At 39.0% G+C, this 17,459-nt stretch overlaps 1 protein-coding gene across 1 annotated transcript in view; it reads left to right on the forward strand.

The window, feature by feature from the left end:
- The window catches only part of KIFAP3 (kinesin-associated protein 3), a 67,351-nt gene that overhangs the window by 37,810 nt on the left and 12,082 nt on the right, over window positions 1-17,459 (forward strand). Inside the window, 2 exon segments of the mRNA XM_009892824.1 lie at window positions 5,121-5,310; window positions 9,686-9,785. Coding sequence (XP_009891126.1) covers window positions 5,121-5,310; window positions 9,686-9,785 — 290 coding nt within the window.

Raw genomic sequence — 17,459 nt, forward strand, 5'->3', positions numbered from 1 at the left:
GTTGGCCAGCTCTCGTAGAATCAAGAAGAGCAGACCACAGGGATTTGGTGTGGGCTTTATTTATATAGGCAGCATACTCTGAAAATAGATAACCTTTGACTCCTGGTTGGTGTCCTCTTTCCATGAAGAGTGCTGTAGTCACACCAGAAAAAAAGGTTCTCCCTTTACTTGTCAAGACTCCCCCTTGCTGTGGTTTCTCTTGTTCCCCTGTTATCCTCTAATGATCACGAATACAGAGAAGTGGGCAGAAGAGGAGTTAGGGTGTAGGCTGCGGGCTGAACTGCTGACATGTTTTCACTGATTGATTTCTACATTGTTAAATTTGCAGTCAGTCTGCTTTGGTGCTGGTAGCTTTTTGTGGCAAACAGCATGCACCCAGCAGGAAAGGCTCTACCTGGACTAGAAGAATAACCACGCTGCAGGCAGCGTTAGGTAGGGCAGGTGTGTCCCATGGTGGTTTTGTCTTCATGTAAACCTATCTTGGACAGATTTCCTTCTCGTGTTGGTGCTTGCTCTTTGGAGTTGTAAGACTAGGAAGGTGAGCCAAACCATTTATCTCTCTTACTCACATAACAGCTTGCCCGTGAGATAAAAAGGGGAAAAAAAAAGTTTCTCTCTTCAGCTGTAGACCCTGTAGACAGTGTGCATTTTAGGTAGGCACCTAAATTTAGGGGGCATGAATGTTTACTCTTTTCTTTTCCTCGACATTAGCTTCATATCAGAGGTTTCTGTTAGCTTCCCACCAGAATGTGTTTAGTGATAAACCTGATTGTGAAGAATTGACTCTGGGCTGGACAGGTGTAAGTCGTAGAAGGATTTTTTTGGCCTGTGAATGACTGGGCCTCCAGTGGTACTTACCCTAAAGGTAGGTGTTGTAGACACCTGCAGAAGGTGATCTATGACATCTGTTTCTCTCCTTGGTTTATAGAAGCACATAGTTCAAATGACATGCCTAACTTTTGGATAGATAGACAAGATAAATCTTGTCTTTCTTAATAAATGGTTAATTTAGCTTTTCATGTAAACTGTGTGTTTTAGGGATGGTTAGATAATAAAGAATGTAACGTATTACCAAGTACAGCCTTGAACGTAATGAGCATTCTACTTACTGTATAGCAGTTTTAGTTTAGTATGAGGAATCGCATCAAATGAACCCTATTACAGACCCAATTAAAGGGCAACCACATTAAAGTGAAAAGGAAAATCTGTTTTTCATCAGCTGTGAGAGAACACAAAGCAGATCTGTGTAGCTCTATGTTATCCTATAGTGTGTTAATCAGATACAAGGTGTGACGGAAGCCAGTGACAAAGGGGACCCCTGATAGGGAACAGACACGCTCTGATAATAGGCCAGTTAACGCTTCATAATATTTCAATGGTTCAGTAGTAAACAAAGTTGGAAGTAGAACTTCAAAAAGGATGGCACATTCCTTGCAGAGTTGAACCATACATCTTCTATGACACTCTTGGATTTATGGAAACCGAATGTTAAAAACAGTGATGTCAGGGAGCTCCAAAGAGAATAAAATCAACCTTCAGGATTCCTCCTTTTATGTTTCTGAACATGCAATATTGGGGGGGTGGGTGGAGAATAGGCACATTCTGTCCACCACCACCTCATTCCCCCACCCACTGCTTTTCTAGTAGCCTAACATTTAGAAGGACTGGAGGGCACAAACCTATATTTGTGTCTCCATGATATTTAGTTTTCTGGTTTTATTTTTGCAGGAATTCTTTAGTAAAGGTGTGCTTCGTGCGTTTAAAAAACAAAACCCAACCAAAACAAAAAAAACCACACAAAATTGAAAAGAAAAAAAAAAGTTGTTAATAGCTTAAAATATAATTACTGGAATACTTGCCGTGTTTTAGGGAATTGTTTTGCTCTAAACTTCTGTAATTTGGTTTCTTTGTGCCTTTTGGCTGTAGTCCTGCATTCGTAGCTTTTCTTCCATTCTGATGTTATTCCATTAATCACTTACCCAGTTGTGTTTCTGCACATTTCTGTGGAAAATCTACAGGCATATTCCTGATCTAGCAGTACTTAAATGAACTTTATTGTGCTGAGGTTATGTAAATCATTCTAGATTTGCAAATCATCCTTTTCTAGGATTGTTGCCAGAATGAAACTCTTGACAAAACTGATCATTGATCTGATTCTGCTGTGGTCACTTCTTTGTTCATGTTGCTCATTTACAGTGAAATGCAAGGTACAAATCCTTAATTAGGATGGGAAATGCAGAAATCATAGGAAAATTCTGCCCTGTTGTCATTGTCTAAAGAAAAAAAATCAGTTAGGATCTGGGAAATGTTTACTGATTTTATTTTTTTTTAGAAGGATATAAGAAGTCTTTGTGACAGACATTCAGCATGTTCAGACAGTGGTGTGGAGTGGAACAGTGATGTCGGGCAAGTGGGATTCATTTGAGGTTGTAACTTTGGGAAGATTAAAATGTTTTCAAAGTGCGTTTATGGTAAATGTGAATTAGGTAATTTAGCTGCTGGCCTTTCTGCTTTTGAGAACTTTTAAAGGTAAGCAAGGTAACGTAAAAGAGATTAAGCTTTCCCACAGATTAGTCTAATTTGCTATTTGTTAAATTTGTTTCTTTTCCCTCACTTCTTTGCAATCATGATTTCTGGGAATAGTTTTCTTAAGATTGCAGTATGATTTCTGGCAGTTACAAGGTGTTTCTCTAAAGCTTGCAAGTAATTCACAACTGCTGGAGGCTGACATAGTTTAGCTTTCGCAGATGCAGCAAAGGAGATGTTTCCAAGATGCTGGTCAGATGTCATCATTGAAAGTCATGCCCTTTCATTTTTTTTTTATGGGTCATTTTATAATTCTCAGTGAGGAGCTTGCTTTTTCCAGGGAAACTCTTGTTTTGCACTGTTATTTCTGGCGTTTCATTTAAATCGAGTGTGGAAGTGGGGGGAAAAGATTAAGAGGCAGAAATGGCATGTGATGTTCTTTTTCCAGACAGTATGAGGCATAGGTGTGCGTTTTGTTGGTTTTTTGGTGTTTTGGTTTTGTTTTTTCCTTCTCCCTCCCTAAGGTTGTTGCATTAGTGTATGGCTGACAGAAACCTGGAATTTTGCTTGAGGCCACTAGGCACTGAGAATATCTGAAGATCCCACAGGTGATACCTGCTCTGGGTATGGAAGTTAGGCATGAGACCAGGTTTTGAACAAGACCACTTGTGCACCAGAATGGTGTGGAGGGGAATTAGAAAGGTCTAGTAATTAGCGTTGATCAGAGGTGGAATTGGAGAAGTTTAGAATGTTTAGAAGTTAGAAGTTTAGTCTGCCACAGACTGATCAGAGCCCCAAATCTGCAGGTACTTGCATGAATGTCCCATCCTAAGGCAGTTCACATTCTGCTTTTAAGCCAAGAGAAACAAACCTGCCATTTCTCCAAGTAAAACAAAGTTTAAATAACCACTGCCATAGAATAAGGGTTTGTGGTTGCACAATGCGACATGATTCCCCATGAAATCTTGGAATCTGTAGATACTTGTTAGCGGTCTCAGAGAAGCCTCTGCCAGAATGACAGGGCCAGCTGGTTTTTGTGTTATCGACCAGTCAGAAGAAGCACAGGGTAGAGACTGTGTTACCTACGGCAGGTTAATAGCAGTGAAGACAAGGTAGGTTGAAAATTAAGTCAGATTAAAAGCTCAAGCTCAGTCTGTAGGGGTTTCGGAGTTTAATCTGAGCTGCTACACCAACTTACTCTTTCTTCACTGCTGCTTTTTGACCTCCGGTTACAGACAGATCTACTCTTGCATGTCTAGCTGAAGCAGGTTAAGAAATTACCACTTCTGCAGCCAAGGCATTGTCACCAATTGTGTGAATACTCTTCATCCCCTTAAGGGCTAAGTAAAACAGGTTTTAAAATCCTTAAACTACTCCAGCTAGATCTCCAATGAAAATGTCTCTAGATCATGTGGTAACCAACGTTAGAGTTACAAAATTATTTTCAATTTTTCTCTCCTTTGGAGTTAGGTTAGAAGACAGTGAAGTGGGACCTGTTTCACAAGGATATTTCTTCTCACAAGTAGAAACACTTTGGTTATGAATGTTATTCTTGTTCACAATCTTTTGATTAAAAAAAGTACTACCCATGGTGCATTATTTGTGAATCTTCCCAGATTGATAACATCTGCAGATTTCATATGTTGATGAGTTTCCTATAGTTGTCTGTGCCCTGTCTTTCCAGTAATATTGAGAAACTTAGGTATTATCCACAGGTCTGCGTTCACTCAGTGGTAATCAACAGCCCACATAGTCTGGTCTGTTTAGAAGAGCCTTCTAAACAGCTGATTGCAGTGACCATAGGCTATGTCACTTCCTTCTGATGCTCCTTTGTATTGAATATCATATCACTTGAGTGCAATTAGGCTGTAATCCAGATTAAAATTTCATGGCTATGTATTGTTTTCATAGTGGCCAGAAGCTATATCCTGTTTTCCTCAGCTTCCTGGAGAAGCTCTTCTCTGATTTTAGTTTTGTATCTTGGATTCGCGTATTCTATTACAAATGTTGTGTACCATTTTTGTGAGCATTCAATATTAAACATAGAAAGCCATTATAAAATTTGACAAGAAGTTGAAAATTACATCCTGTCTTACTGGAGCATATGAAACAAACAAACAAAAAGATTTATTGGTTTTATCACAACCTTTTTTGTTGTATTTTCTAGTAACTAGTTGTCCTAGTGAATACTCATCTAATGAGGAAGTACGGGGTATTTAGCCAGTGTTGGTAATTAATTACTGAGATCCCCCTGAAAACTGACAGTAATTGGCTCTTCTTGATAAACCAAATGAGGAGACTGTGATGATGGAACTTCCCTGCTTAAATCAGGACTTTTTTCTGGATGGTGTAAAGTCACAAACCAAGGAGGGAAGATGGTACTGCTGTGTGTACAAAACCAGAATAATGCCTAGCGCTTGCAAAATCATTCCCTTGTTTGCTGAAAGTACTCTGCAAACTGAGTAGAGGATTTAAGTCACTGAGCCCTGAAACTTACATCTTTTGCAGACGTTAAATTCCTTTGCCATTTTCTGTTAAACCAAACAGCTTTGTCTATACTTCATCCTAAAATATCGTTTGGTTATTTTCAACAGGAATATGATGAGGAATGGGCTAAAAAAATCCAGAGTGAGAAATTTCGATGGCACAACTCTCAGTGGCTGGAGATGGTGGAGAGTCGGCAGATGGATGACAGTGAGCAGTATCTGTATGGTGATGATCGTATTGAGCCCTACATCCATGAAGGGGATATTCTGGAAAGACCTGACCTCTACTACAATGCAGGTAAGACGGCATATATAGTATTCAGGACTGGGATTACTACCTCTGTGTTTGGAATGGGAGCTTGACCTGGGGCTGTAGAGAGAATCTGCTGACTCAAACCGGTGGGACTGTTACCCTTTTGTGTCACTGGGAGCAGTGAGGATGCATGCTGGCCAGGGATGGGCTTGTCCTTGTTAGGATGTTAATGATGGATTGAATACTGTATATCCATGATTTTACGAAGTGTTACAGATCTTCAGAAATATGAATAGACCTGTCTCAGGGACCTAATGGACCATGATGACTGATTTGAATAAAGATGCCCCAGCCTTGTTCTTCATACCTGTGTCCATAGCTTGTTTGCTTTGCAAACACAAACCTTTTCTCATCCCTGTTAAAGTCACAGCTATGGGATTTGATGCTGAATTTTGTTCTGCCTTGTGTGTTAGTTCTGTAGTGGAATTTTTATTGCAGATCTTGATGAAAGACTTCAGTTGAGCCACATCACTTGTAGGTTCCTTAACAGAGGCAATCATTCTGTCACTTTCGGCCAATCTGTTTGTGTTTTTTGCTGTCATATATTTAGGGAAGCATGTGAATCTCTTCTGTAAATACTTTTTTTGTTCTTTTTTAGTTTCTCACATGAAAAAGTTTTATTACTTGACAACTTGAAGTTAGTTTAAAAAAAAATACACCCAAAGTTATTCTTAAGAAGAGTCATGTTCTTATTTGAGATGAACCTGAATATATTTTCTAAAGAAAAAAAGACATTTCTCATTGTTTTGCTTAATCCTATTAGTAGTACATAATGGCACAGTTCTGGGGGATCTCAAGTGGAATCTGCTCTGTCTCTCTCCTTCCATGAAGTTTTTGTAGTTACTAAGAAAATAGAAGTTGCCATACTGGATTAAGACACTGATGTATCTAGTCCAATATTGCCAGTTGTTTCAGAGGAAGGTTCAGAAAACTTTGCAGGAGACAATCATTAAATAATTTGCACACTGGATACATGTCTTCATAACTTTTCATAACTAGGAGTTGGCTTACGCTCTCAAACTTGTGGTTTTATATCCTTTTCAAACTCCTGGATGACTGTGTGCGCATGTATTTTTTTTTTTTTTTCTAATTGCTGGGTTTAAGTCTGTGGTTTTTTATTTTCCACACAAGTGTCCAGTCCTTTGCTGTGAAGCATGAGTCACAAAACTCTATGACTCTGGATGAATTTGCAGGAATAGTAATAAGAAAAACAAAACCACTAAACCCCATAAGCTTTACTTGTAGTTGCTATGAGAAAATAATTGTGCAAGATCTCAGTAGCACTTCAGAAATTATTCTCAAAGGATAGCAGAACTTAAAGATTCTTTTTCTTCTACTTTTGATTTCATATGTCAGCCATAGCAACTGACCTTTTTAGTGGTATGTTTGTCCCTTTTGAATCCTGTAGGTTTATCTTGCTCTACTAGACCTACAAAGTTAGCAGTGTGAGCTGTGTGTTACACGGTACCAGGGTCTTTTATTACGTCAAGTTTCCTTTGGGCTTCTTAAGTTAAAGATGTGCCAGCATGCCTATTGTAGTCTTCCCTTTACAGGTCTTAATAATAAACCTTTGTTTATTTCATAGGGCCTTTTTTTTTTTCCCCCAATAGTGTGAGCTAGAGATGGAGTGGCACCAGTAACGCTGAATTTCCTGCCTTTTAATCATTTATGTTACAGGCTTAATGTTATTTGAACAAAGATTTTTGTGTTGGAATTGATATTTGAGCGGGAAGGAGAGGCAGATTTCCAATGATATGTTCTGCAGATGTTTGAAAAGTGCTTTTGTTTTTAAAGGTATAACAGTAGGTGATTATATTCAAAATACAGATTCACTTCTCAGGTTCCTTCTGACAAGTGCCAGTAATGGCATGCTTCTGCAGTCTGCTAGATTTATACTTCTGAGATGTGGCCAGAGAGGACATAATGTTCCTTTGAAAAGGCTATGGATTATTGTACCAATTGGAGTAGGCATTTGGGTTTCTGAAGGACACAGAGCATTACTTAGTCAAAAAATAACAAAAATACATATCTTTGTGCAGTCAGAAGTTAAATGCTTGTATTTCAATTTGATAGTTTTAGAAATGACCTGCTCTGATGGCTGACGCTCAAGGCAAGTCCCCCCTCAGCCATAATAGTTCTTGCGTTCACTGATGGCAAGACGAGTTCCTTATTCCGATGATATACCAACGTCTCTCTTGCATGGTAATTTAAACCTACATGAAAAACTTGCTCGAATCTCTGAAGTTACCTTCACGAGCTTGGCGTCTCTCTTGCTCTGAAAGTACATAACCCTAATTTATGTTGAAATGTACATAACAACAGATGTCCTTTAACTGTGTAATCATATTATATGCAGCTGATGCTATCCATGTGCTTTCAGTTTCCTATAAATTCATGTGAGCCATAACTCTGAGTGTTATGGTTTGAATGTTAGCACTCTTGATTGAAGACACTTTAAGTAGTGGTAGCTCTAGCCTCAGAGTTAAAATATAATGCTTTCTTTATTACCATAAAGATAGATGTTATTTTTAAGTCTGCTTTCAAATAAGTTTTAACCAAACCTGACTGTTTAAAATACATAATCACTTAAATGGATTGGTTTTGATCTGAAGTGGTGCAGGTATAAAAGTGCTGATGTACCCCCTCATTTTTTTTCTGCAAAAAATATAAAATAGGTGGTCAGGTAGGAAAACTTGGTACAGTGTTAATAATGGCCACTTCAACTTTCCTTCCTCTTCTTCGGTCATTTTACATCCATATGATAGCACAGAACACTCATGTCTCACTGAACATGCTGAAAGACAGTAATACCGATCTGTGCCAGATTACTCGCTTGTCAAGTAATACTCTTTCACATACTGTATGCACATGTATACAATTAGAATATAGCCATGTACAGCTATCTTATGCTGTGAAAATGTAGTCTGATCATGGCTAGCATTTTTCATTTACAATCTGTTACGTTGTATTCAGTCACTTTCCCATGAGGTATTATCTTCTAAATGAACCTCTGTAGCACCTCATCAAATGTCTGTTCAAAATCTAGCTGTGTCAATTCTATTCCTTTTATCATTTGTCACTATATTATCTTCAAAAAACATCAGGTAAATTCATAAAGGACAGGGAGATTTGTTTGAATGCCTGAGTCGTCATCTCTAAGCCCTTGTGTCTGTAAGTAACTTTCCACTGCTTCCTGCACAGGCAGTTTTAGTAGTTTTGAAACCACAGAGGTTAAGCTGAGTGGCCTGTGACTCCCTGGATCTTATCTCTCTTTCTTTAAAGTGGAATGGCATTTGTAACTTCCTAGTCATTAGGAATCCCTCTCTCCTCTGTTAAACTATTAAAGTATCAGTCTGAATGTACCTGTTTCTTCCCTGTTTTTATTGGGACGCTTTCTGCACTGCAAGTCTGGGATCGTTTTCATGCAGTAATGGAGACAAACTGAAGTAGGGTCTGTTTTAATGAAATGGCTTGCTTTATCTGATTAGGGCCTAATACTAATTACCGAGTAAGAAATACTTACCCTTAATATTAACAAGAAATGTGTTTTGTGAATGGGAACAGGAAAGAGTTAAGCTGGGCTCTCGTTCAAGTGGGGTCAGTTCACTGACTTTACTTCAAAGACACTCTGGATTTACACTGATGTAACAGAGGGGAAAACGTTAGCCCCTGATCTTCTTCTCTTTCTTGTAAAGCAAGGAGAGCCTGTGAAACCTTTAAGGAATACTACTGGCTTTACAAATGTCTGCGTCTTCATACACAAGTGCTTTAATATTTAGGAAGCAAAAGAAAACTATAACCTATGTTCTTGAGAGGCTATCGTGTAAATAGACCACCCTTTTAGGAAATAGCTAGAAGACATTAAAGTATGGGGGAGATAAAAGATATAGATTTGAAGCCGCTTTCCTGATTTTCTTAAACAATTTTAAGAGATACAGTGGTGAAGGGTAGAGTATGAACAATTAAGACTTTTGCTGCTTTTCTACTTTTATGCTGCTGGCCCAGATCAATGTTTGACCTTTCTCATTACTTTTTCTCTGGGCTCACTTTCGTGACAGGACAGACAAGGTGGGTCTTTATATAACCTTTACAGACCTCAGGAAGAAGGGGTAAAAGAATAGTTCTTAGGTACAGGGTTTTTTCAGGGCAGTAGGGTGAGCTACTTGGAGTCGTAGTGAGGTTTTTGTGTAATTAAAGTTGCTAGCTTTCAGTATTATTTCAGTACTATTTTTGCTTGATATTCCTCCCAGAAATATTGTTGCTAATGAATTCCTAAGACAAACCAGCACAGGTTGTGTTGCCCACTTCCCCTGAGTTCATGCTGCTTCATAGAGTCACTGTATCTTTCTTGTTTTTATAGATGGCCTAATAGCCCCTGATGGAGCCGTGAGTCCGGATTTCTTCGGTGATTACCATCTTCAGAATGGAGACGTCGTTGGGCAGCACCCCTTCTCTGGCAGGTAAATTGCTGATTGTAAAGAATGCATATAATCCAGCAATGGCTATTCGGGTTTCCTTATAGGGCTTCATTTGTGGTGTTCAACAATTTTTTGCCCTCATAGCAGTGGGAATGGTTTACACTAAAAAAGCAGTTCTAGTCTGCCTTCTGAATTACATGTTTCTTTTAACGTATTAACATAATGTGTTGTAATACATCATAGCTTTCCAAAAGCTGTTGAATAGGAAAAGTAAAGCTAGAATACACAACTCACTACATGTTACAACAATTACTCAAATACTATTCGGACGTTGTTGAGAAATATCTAAAGAAAGGCTTGAGCTGCTGATTACCTAGAAGAGTTTTGTTCCAATTATTCTTAAATTGTTATAAATAAGTCTCTCAACTGACAAAACTATATCTATGGGTTTGTTCTTTGTTGTTTTGTGGGGGGTTTTTTGTTTGGGGTTTTTTTTCCCCTTAGCCTAAAGTCTTCCCAAGGTATTCACAGTTAGATTACTGATGGCACTTTGAAAATTTACTAGATGAGCAAAAGATGCCGGCTTGACTTTTGGGAGTTGTTCTCTGAATTCCCCCTCTGGTCAATGATGTCTCCTTCTCTGAACGTTAGCAAGCTCTTCCAGTTTGAATTTCTGAGTAGACTTCTGTCACAAATTCAAAATAGAAAAGACTCATTTCAAAGAATGAAATCTTCATAGATCCTGTAGTGTTTAGAAAATGCCTTTTATAGAGCATGAATTATGTATACTCGTTAGCAGGAAATATTTCAAACACTTTACAGTCAAGGTACAGAATTCACTTTAACAGGATGCTATCTGGACATGCCCAACCCTGTGGTTGAAGTTGTTTCTTTCTGAAGGAAGAATGTTATTTCCACCACTTACAACTTAGTCACCGTTTGTAAAATACGAGTAATTCAGTGTTTACAGCTGAAGCAAAAAAGATTGTTCTCCCTTACTTTGGCTTCTTGTAATTGTTGGAGGGCAGTGGACAGTTACGCTTGTTTGTTTATTCTACCTGTGGTGCACCAGAAAGCTGAACATTCAGCAAGGGCGGAATGGTGGTAACATTTTTAAGAACAAATCAAAGTAACTAAAATGCTTGGACTGGGTGGGAGGGGGCGGGGGGGCGGGGGGGGAAGTAGGACTTAAGAGATGGATCCTCTTGAAAAAAGGAAGTGTTTATACTCTATAAGGATCAAGTTCAGACTCGTGTGTAACCCTTTCCATGGACCCTATGTTTGGGAAGGGGATTTTGGTGCTGATAATTTCCAAATGCGCAGCCTTTGTTTCAGAGCATTCAGGTGATAGCTCACACTTCCCTCAGTTTCTCTATATGAGGTCTTGCTATGTGACTTACCATTTTCAACTTTAAAATAGACGCACCACCCAAGAGATGACAGATTTCTGTATTAACCAGCACATTGTGTGGGTATGTGGTCCCAACCATCTTCATGCACCCCTGGAGGTGGGGAGAAAGGTGTGTAGGATGAAGCTTGCAGGCTCCTTTGTTTCCAATAAACTTAGATATAGCCCCAGTCAAGATGTTGTTTTGCCAGAAAGCTTTCAGCTGGGGCAAAAAAATAATCTTGAGTGTCCTTGGGTAAAAGTTAAAGTAGATCACTAAACCTCGAATTTCAGTCCCTTATCAGGGAGCTATGTTATTAAGCTGCTTTTTCATCTGATTGTATTCCAACTAAAATGAGTAGCAAAGTACTTAATTTAACTAGGTATACACCAGATGTATTTGTAGAATTTTCTTGTAATGTCTCAAGGCATTTTGGAGGCTCACCTCAAGAAAGAAAACAGAAAAACTGCAGTTTGGCTAACGACAAACTCGGTAATTGCCTCTTGATGATAGCCTCTGTAAATATTCATATTTCTTATTACAATTCTGTTTTCTAGGAAGACTTTTTCCAATATGATTGCTCCATGGATTTATCTGCAGTCCAGACACGCAGTCTAATTGGAAACAGTGTGGACTGCTGCAAATGTTCTGTCCTATTTGTAACAGAGCAGGACTGAATTGTTTGATAGAATAGATACTGGCAGTCGAATGGCGAATCCTAGTTTTCAGATGTGTGTCATTATCGTTTTGAACTTCTTGGCGCCAGAAGCCAGGATTTCCTGATGCTTAGAGCTAATGTAAAATGCATTAGTGCTCCAAGGCATGAGCCATGGAATTGCCAGTCCCATGAGTTTGGAGAGTCAGACCCTCCCTTTTCCCAAATTTGAATTGGTGTTGGAAGGTAAAACCATACGTGCTAGAGAGCCTAATTAAAAATAATAGCAGCAAGTCAAGGCTCTTTTTATGTGTTATATAGTGTACATTTCATCCATACCAAAACATAATTCTAGGGTATTTTTATGCTTACAGTTTAAAGCTAACAAGAACCTTATGTCAAGGATTTATTTTTAACCAGTTCCAGCTTTTAATAAATCAAGATTTTTGTTATAAAAACGGTTCATTTTTCTATTATTAATATTCGAATATGTTTTCAGAAACTTTTTTTAAAGAAAGCTGAGTTATGATTTGCATAGATAACTAGCAAGTCAGTTAATAGTAACATTTTTTGTGAGTTCAAAGAGAGATGGCTGAATAATGAGTAGATGCATATTTTTGGTCTTTTCGTTTGTTATACACTTTTTATTTGTTATACATTTACTGTGCCTGTGTCTTCTGGTCTTGGCCTTTTATATTAGGCTTTTTAATTCTGTAATCGAAACAGTTGTTTGCTAAGCAATGGGATGAGTTCTGAAGGAGTCTTTTCTGTCATTTAATACCACCCCATGAAATTCGAGGTAGGTGACAACCATGAGCTGACTTCTTGCTACTCAACTTTGAATAACCTAATCCTTTCTCCTCCTTTCTGCATTCCTATGAGGAAGACTTAGGGTATGTTACCTTTTTAATTTCTCTTAGGCTATTTCCTATCCTTGCAATGTGCTCAGACTGGATCAGGACTTCCCCGTTCCTTCAGGAGAGCCTAACAAGTCAGCCGGAAAGACTCACCTTTTTAGTGCCTGCATGTCACTGAGAAGCTGAGCTGGTGTTGAACTAGTGTTGGTGCCCCCAGCGTATTACCAGGGCTTAAGTGTGTTCTGATCACCAATCTCAGGTTTTGGAGCCAAAGAAATGGGGCTATGAGCAGAGGTTTTCAAGGACCACAACCAAACTCAAGTCGCCTTGAACATTTTCACCGTAAGCAATATTTAATAATACCTGTGCAAGGGAGCTCAGCCCACACGACCTGCTGTATATCAGATTGTTAGACCAGTTATACTGCATTGAGCAGATAGTGAAAACCATGTGCTTCCTTGGTTGCAGGATGCTAGTTTTAGCAGAGGTCCAGGGCAGCCTCTGTCATTGCAGTTCCAATGTGCTACTTCTGGGATAATTCAGGGGAACTGGAGCAGCAGCCATATCCAGGTGTGCCGTTTGAAGTGGCTGACTTTCCTGTAACCCATCAGGGATATCACGGCCATCTCCTGTGGAGTCCCTGTCCCAGGAGGCACTGGACCTACATACCTAGATCTGCTGCACAGTCTTCGGTGGGTAGGGAGGTCCTTTTTTGAAGTCGAGTAAAACAGGAATTTAAAAAAGTTAAGGTGTTTATAGGCCTCTGCGCTTACTGGGTTAGCACATAGGGTCCTGTCATGTGTGTGCGTCCCCTCCTCCCCCCCAATTTTTTAAGAGAGAAACACGAATTAATACTATTAGCAGTAAGAACATCTATAGATGTGGAGAATTAGGTGGAGTATCTCAGGGGCTGCATTTTTCAAAGACATTAGCTTTCCTTCACAGGATTTCTTGGACTTTCCTTTGAAACCTAGAGTACTGATTGCTGTCAGGAGTTGAGATGGTACCTTGCATGATCAATTCCTGCATCATGAAGTACAGAAAAACTTTGAAGGGAATTGTAAAAGTATCTAGCCCTAAATTTAGTTTAGTTAGATTTGCTTGTGTGCTTGCTTTTCTGGACATGTCCTGAAGCCAGCAGGGATAATTGTTGTTTCTGGTACTTGTCAGCATTAAGAGAAGCAACCCATAAGTGAAGACCTGGAAAGCTGGCATTTTTTCTAATACTGCCTCCCTCACTTTAGGGACCCACAGCATTGCTAGAAATAGAAATGCTTTGTTTCTGGTAACCAAGCTTGTGTGTTTTGCAGCTTTAGTTTAGAGCTTTTATTTCTGAACTATACTCTTAGTGGAGTTGTACTGTTGTGTATGATGTCTATAAATAGAATTATTTCAGAATACAATGTACACAGAAGTGGTGATGAAATACATAAACAGCATCTCTTGTTTTCCTCAAAGGTTTAGAGCAGAATGCGAACAGATCATAAGGTATGTTTTCCATTCAGCAGAAACTACATGGCTGAGGAGGTTGTTTTGACAGCTTGTATCCAGATTTTTTTCATTGGCTAGGAAAGGACTTTTGTGATTAGATTACCAGCTTTGAATTATCTTACTGTCTTTCAGAAGCAGATGGGCATTAGGCATAGATTTGAAATTTTCATCTGTTATTAAAATCTGTATTCAAGGATCCTGGTTCTGATAACTCTTAATATAGAGTGAAAGTTTTATGATTGTAGCAAACAAAAAATCCCTCACCTTTCGCTAATGTGATGACAGCTTAGTGTCTGAGCTGCAAGGGATAAAGACCAGATGAAAACATCTTCAAGAATCTGTGGTCATTTATCAAATTTTAATCACCTTCTAGAGACTAATTACTTGCTTAAGACACAAACATAATAGTGATGACTAAATATAATAGACATATCCACAGTATTTTTCTTACCCTTTGGGGAAGAGACCTCTTTCTAACCTTTCCCAGCTATAACCAGAAAATGGTACAAACTTCAAGTGCGAAAGCCAATTTTTTTGTTAATATCTTCATCAGAGTTCCCAAATCCCCTCTGTCTGTACCTTTGGAAAGATTAATAGTCAGGAATGCTGGAGCTAGCCAAAACTTTTTTCTTTGTCTTCGCAAGGAAGCTTTCTCCAGCATAGAATCGTTTAACCTCATTATAAAATGTAGCAGAGCTGCCATTGCGCAAGCTTCGTTTTCACTAAGACAAGGCGTTTCTCTGGGTGTGCTGTTCCCGGAGTGTGTGCTCACATCTCCTCTCAACAGAGATCTGATTGAAGCTTTTTCCCAGGAAGCAGTGAGGTTTGGCATGTCAAAAAAAAAAAAAAAAAACAAACCAGTTTTATGGGGTGACTGTCTGTCTCTGTCCTTGGTGGAACATCTTTCCTCTTGCCTGGATTTACAGCCTAAAACTGTAGCTGCATTTCTTCTTTTTGCCATGGCAGGTCATTGTGATATTTTGTGAGCTAAGTACATATATGGAGCCAGGACCTTGCAGGCTGCTCTGCATCGACTTCAGTTAAGCTGCGTCTGTTGTTGGCGAGTATGGGCATGCATAACCAAGCTGTCGTGTCTTGAGTTGACAGAAACTGCCGGTGATGTGGGCTACAGTAGCTTAATACGTGGCCGCAGGTCCTGCTGGGAGCATGGGGAAGGCCGTTACTGTGACTTAGCTTATCTCTAGCTAAGCTACCCATGTGTAATATCTGCATGGGCTAAAAGTCCACATTGAATGACAAGAATAGTCATATCCACAGTTTGGTTTTTTGTTTGCTTGGGTACCCTGATGAAAATCAGATGTGAATTTTAACGTGGGAAAGGCCTAGGTCTGTAGCCTTCCATTCCTGTTGGCTCCTGCAGTGTTGTGTGAAGTCCCAGTCGTGTCACAGCTGAATAGCGCCTGTTCAGGTCAGGTACAGGAACTGCATCAGGTGCTGGCAAATACGCACTTTGCGATTGTTTATCAAAATGTTTTTTAAATGGTTGTATCTGTAACTTATATCCGACACTGATAATGTGCATGGTTTATTTAGAAGTTTGAGCTTTCCCTTCCCAGCCTTTCGGCAGCTAAGTGCCATCTTGCAGGCTACATCTGAAGGTGAAAAACTAATACATTAGTAGACAGTAAAAGTGAGCTGCCTCAGGCAGCCCTTTACAGCCTTCAGTGGCAGAAGGAACTTTGTTTCATGGTTCTTGGAAAGATTAGCTTAGGTAATCACATGCTCTGATGTGGGGTCTGTGCTAAAGTAGAATTGAAAGTATCCACGTCTCATTCTACTCATCATTTGGATAGAGGCAGTAATGCTTTCCTGTCTTACAGGTAGACATATAGCAAGTATAAAATCTTTTAATTAATGAAAAGAAAAGCTAATAGAGTGTAAATTACTACTACAGTATGATTCTACTTTAGAACATTTTACCATAGTGAGAATTCTTACAGTTCTGTGTGTTACTTTCTCTTTTCCATATTTAAACTTCATTTCAAAAACAACGAAAAAACCTTTTTTGCCTTTGCAATATGTTCAGCAGAATTGTACTCAACTTCTAGCATTTGGATGCTATTTAATTTGCATTTCCCAAGAGAATTGAATTAGGTTTTATTAGTAAATTGGGCCTATAACCTTGTAGGCAGGTTTTATTAGTTTATCACACATCAGTATTAGCAAATTGTAAATCCCACTGAAACGAATTTGAAAGGGCCTTAAAGAGAAGCCCAGAACCAATGAAGTTTCTGGAGGAAAAAAAAACAAGGTTGTTTTTTTTGTTGTTGTTGTTGTTTTGTTTTAATCCCACAAAAATGTGGTTAGTGGTAGTAGAGTCGTGTCTTTTTTCTTTTTTTATGATATTCTGTTGTCCCAACTGCCTACATGTTTAGTTTTAAAGAAGTTAAACCGAATACGGTCAGGAGGATGTTGCTAAATTTCTGATATATGGCTTGGCATAACAGAGGTAAAGCACACATCTCATTTGGACAATACAGCTTTTACTGACTATTCACGTGAAACAGGCAGGTAGGTTTCTTTTTGCTCATCAGTGCCTGTTCAGGTGGTACATATGCTTGGAATTAAGATCTTGCATCTAAAAGATAGTAACAAGGAAGAAGCAACAGCTGCCTTTTGGAGGGTCTTGATCACAATCTGGGATGAGTTTATTGAAAGACTTCACTTGATTTCTTCAGATCCTGGACCACAGCCTAAATCAAAATTCACTGTATAATTGTTTTCCTTCAGTACTTAAATGTGGGAGTGGTGCTTCCAGAACACGAGTGCTTCATCTCTAAGACCTTTTGAATGCGAGCTTGAGTTTCTTCATGTCTAGTTTATAATAGTTTGTTTATAAAAATTAAATACTGCAACCTGATCATATTATAATCCAGTTTAGATGTCATTAATATGTATTTGATCAAATTATGCTGTTATGATGTGGACGGTTATTGTTGCATGTTTGAAGACCAAGAGTCTGATTATTCAAGAGGAAGATTTTTCTCTGACCCATATTCATCGATGAGGTTTTCCCAGGGTTTGGAGGCCTGTGCATGCTGCACCGCTAAAGGGTTAGGGCCCAGCACGGCCTGTAATTTGGGAATATCTAGATGAGGACAATATTCTTCATATACAGTATTCTTTACGTGGCAACTTTTTAATGTGCTTGGGTGTTTATTTATTATTATTCAGTTCTTAGACTGTATCAGGAAAAGCTTTCGAGCAGCTGTCCTTGTGTCCACCAACATGCAGCAGATGTCCACAGTGCAGCCCTCGCCCTAGAGAGCTGGTGGTCAAGATGGACAGGGAACCAAAGACAAGA

Source organism: Charadrius vociferus, unplaced genomic scaffold (assembly GCF_000708025.1).
Source record: "Charadrius vociferus isolate BGI_N301 unplaced genomic scaffold, ASM70802v2 scaffold39, whole genome shotgun sequence".
Classification (NCBI taxonomy): Eukaryota; Metazoa; Chordata; class Aves; order Charadriiformes; family Charadriidae; genus Charadrius; species Charadrius vociferus.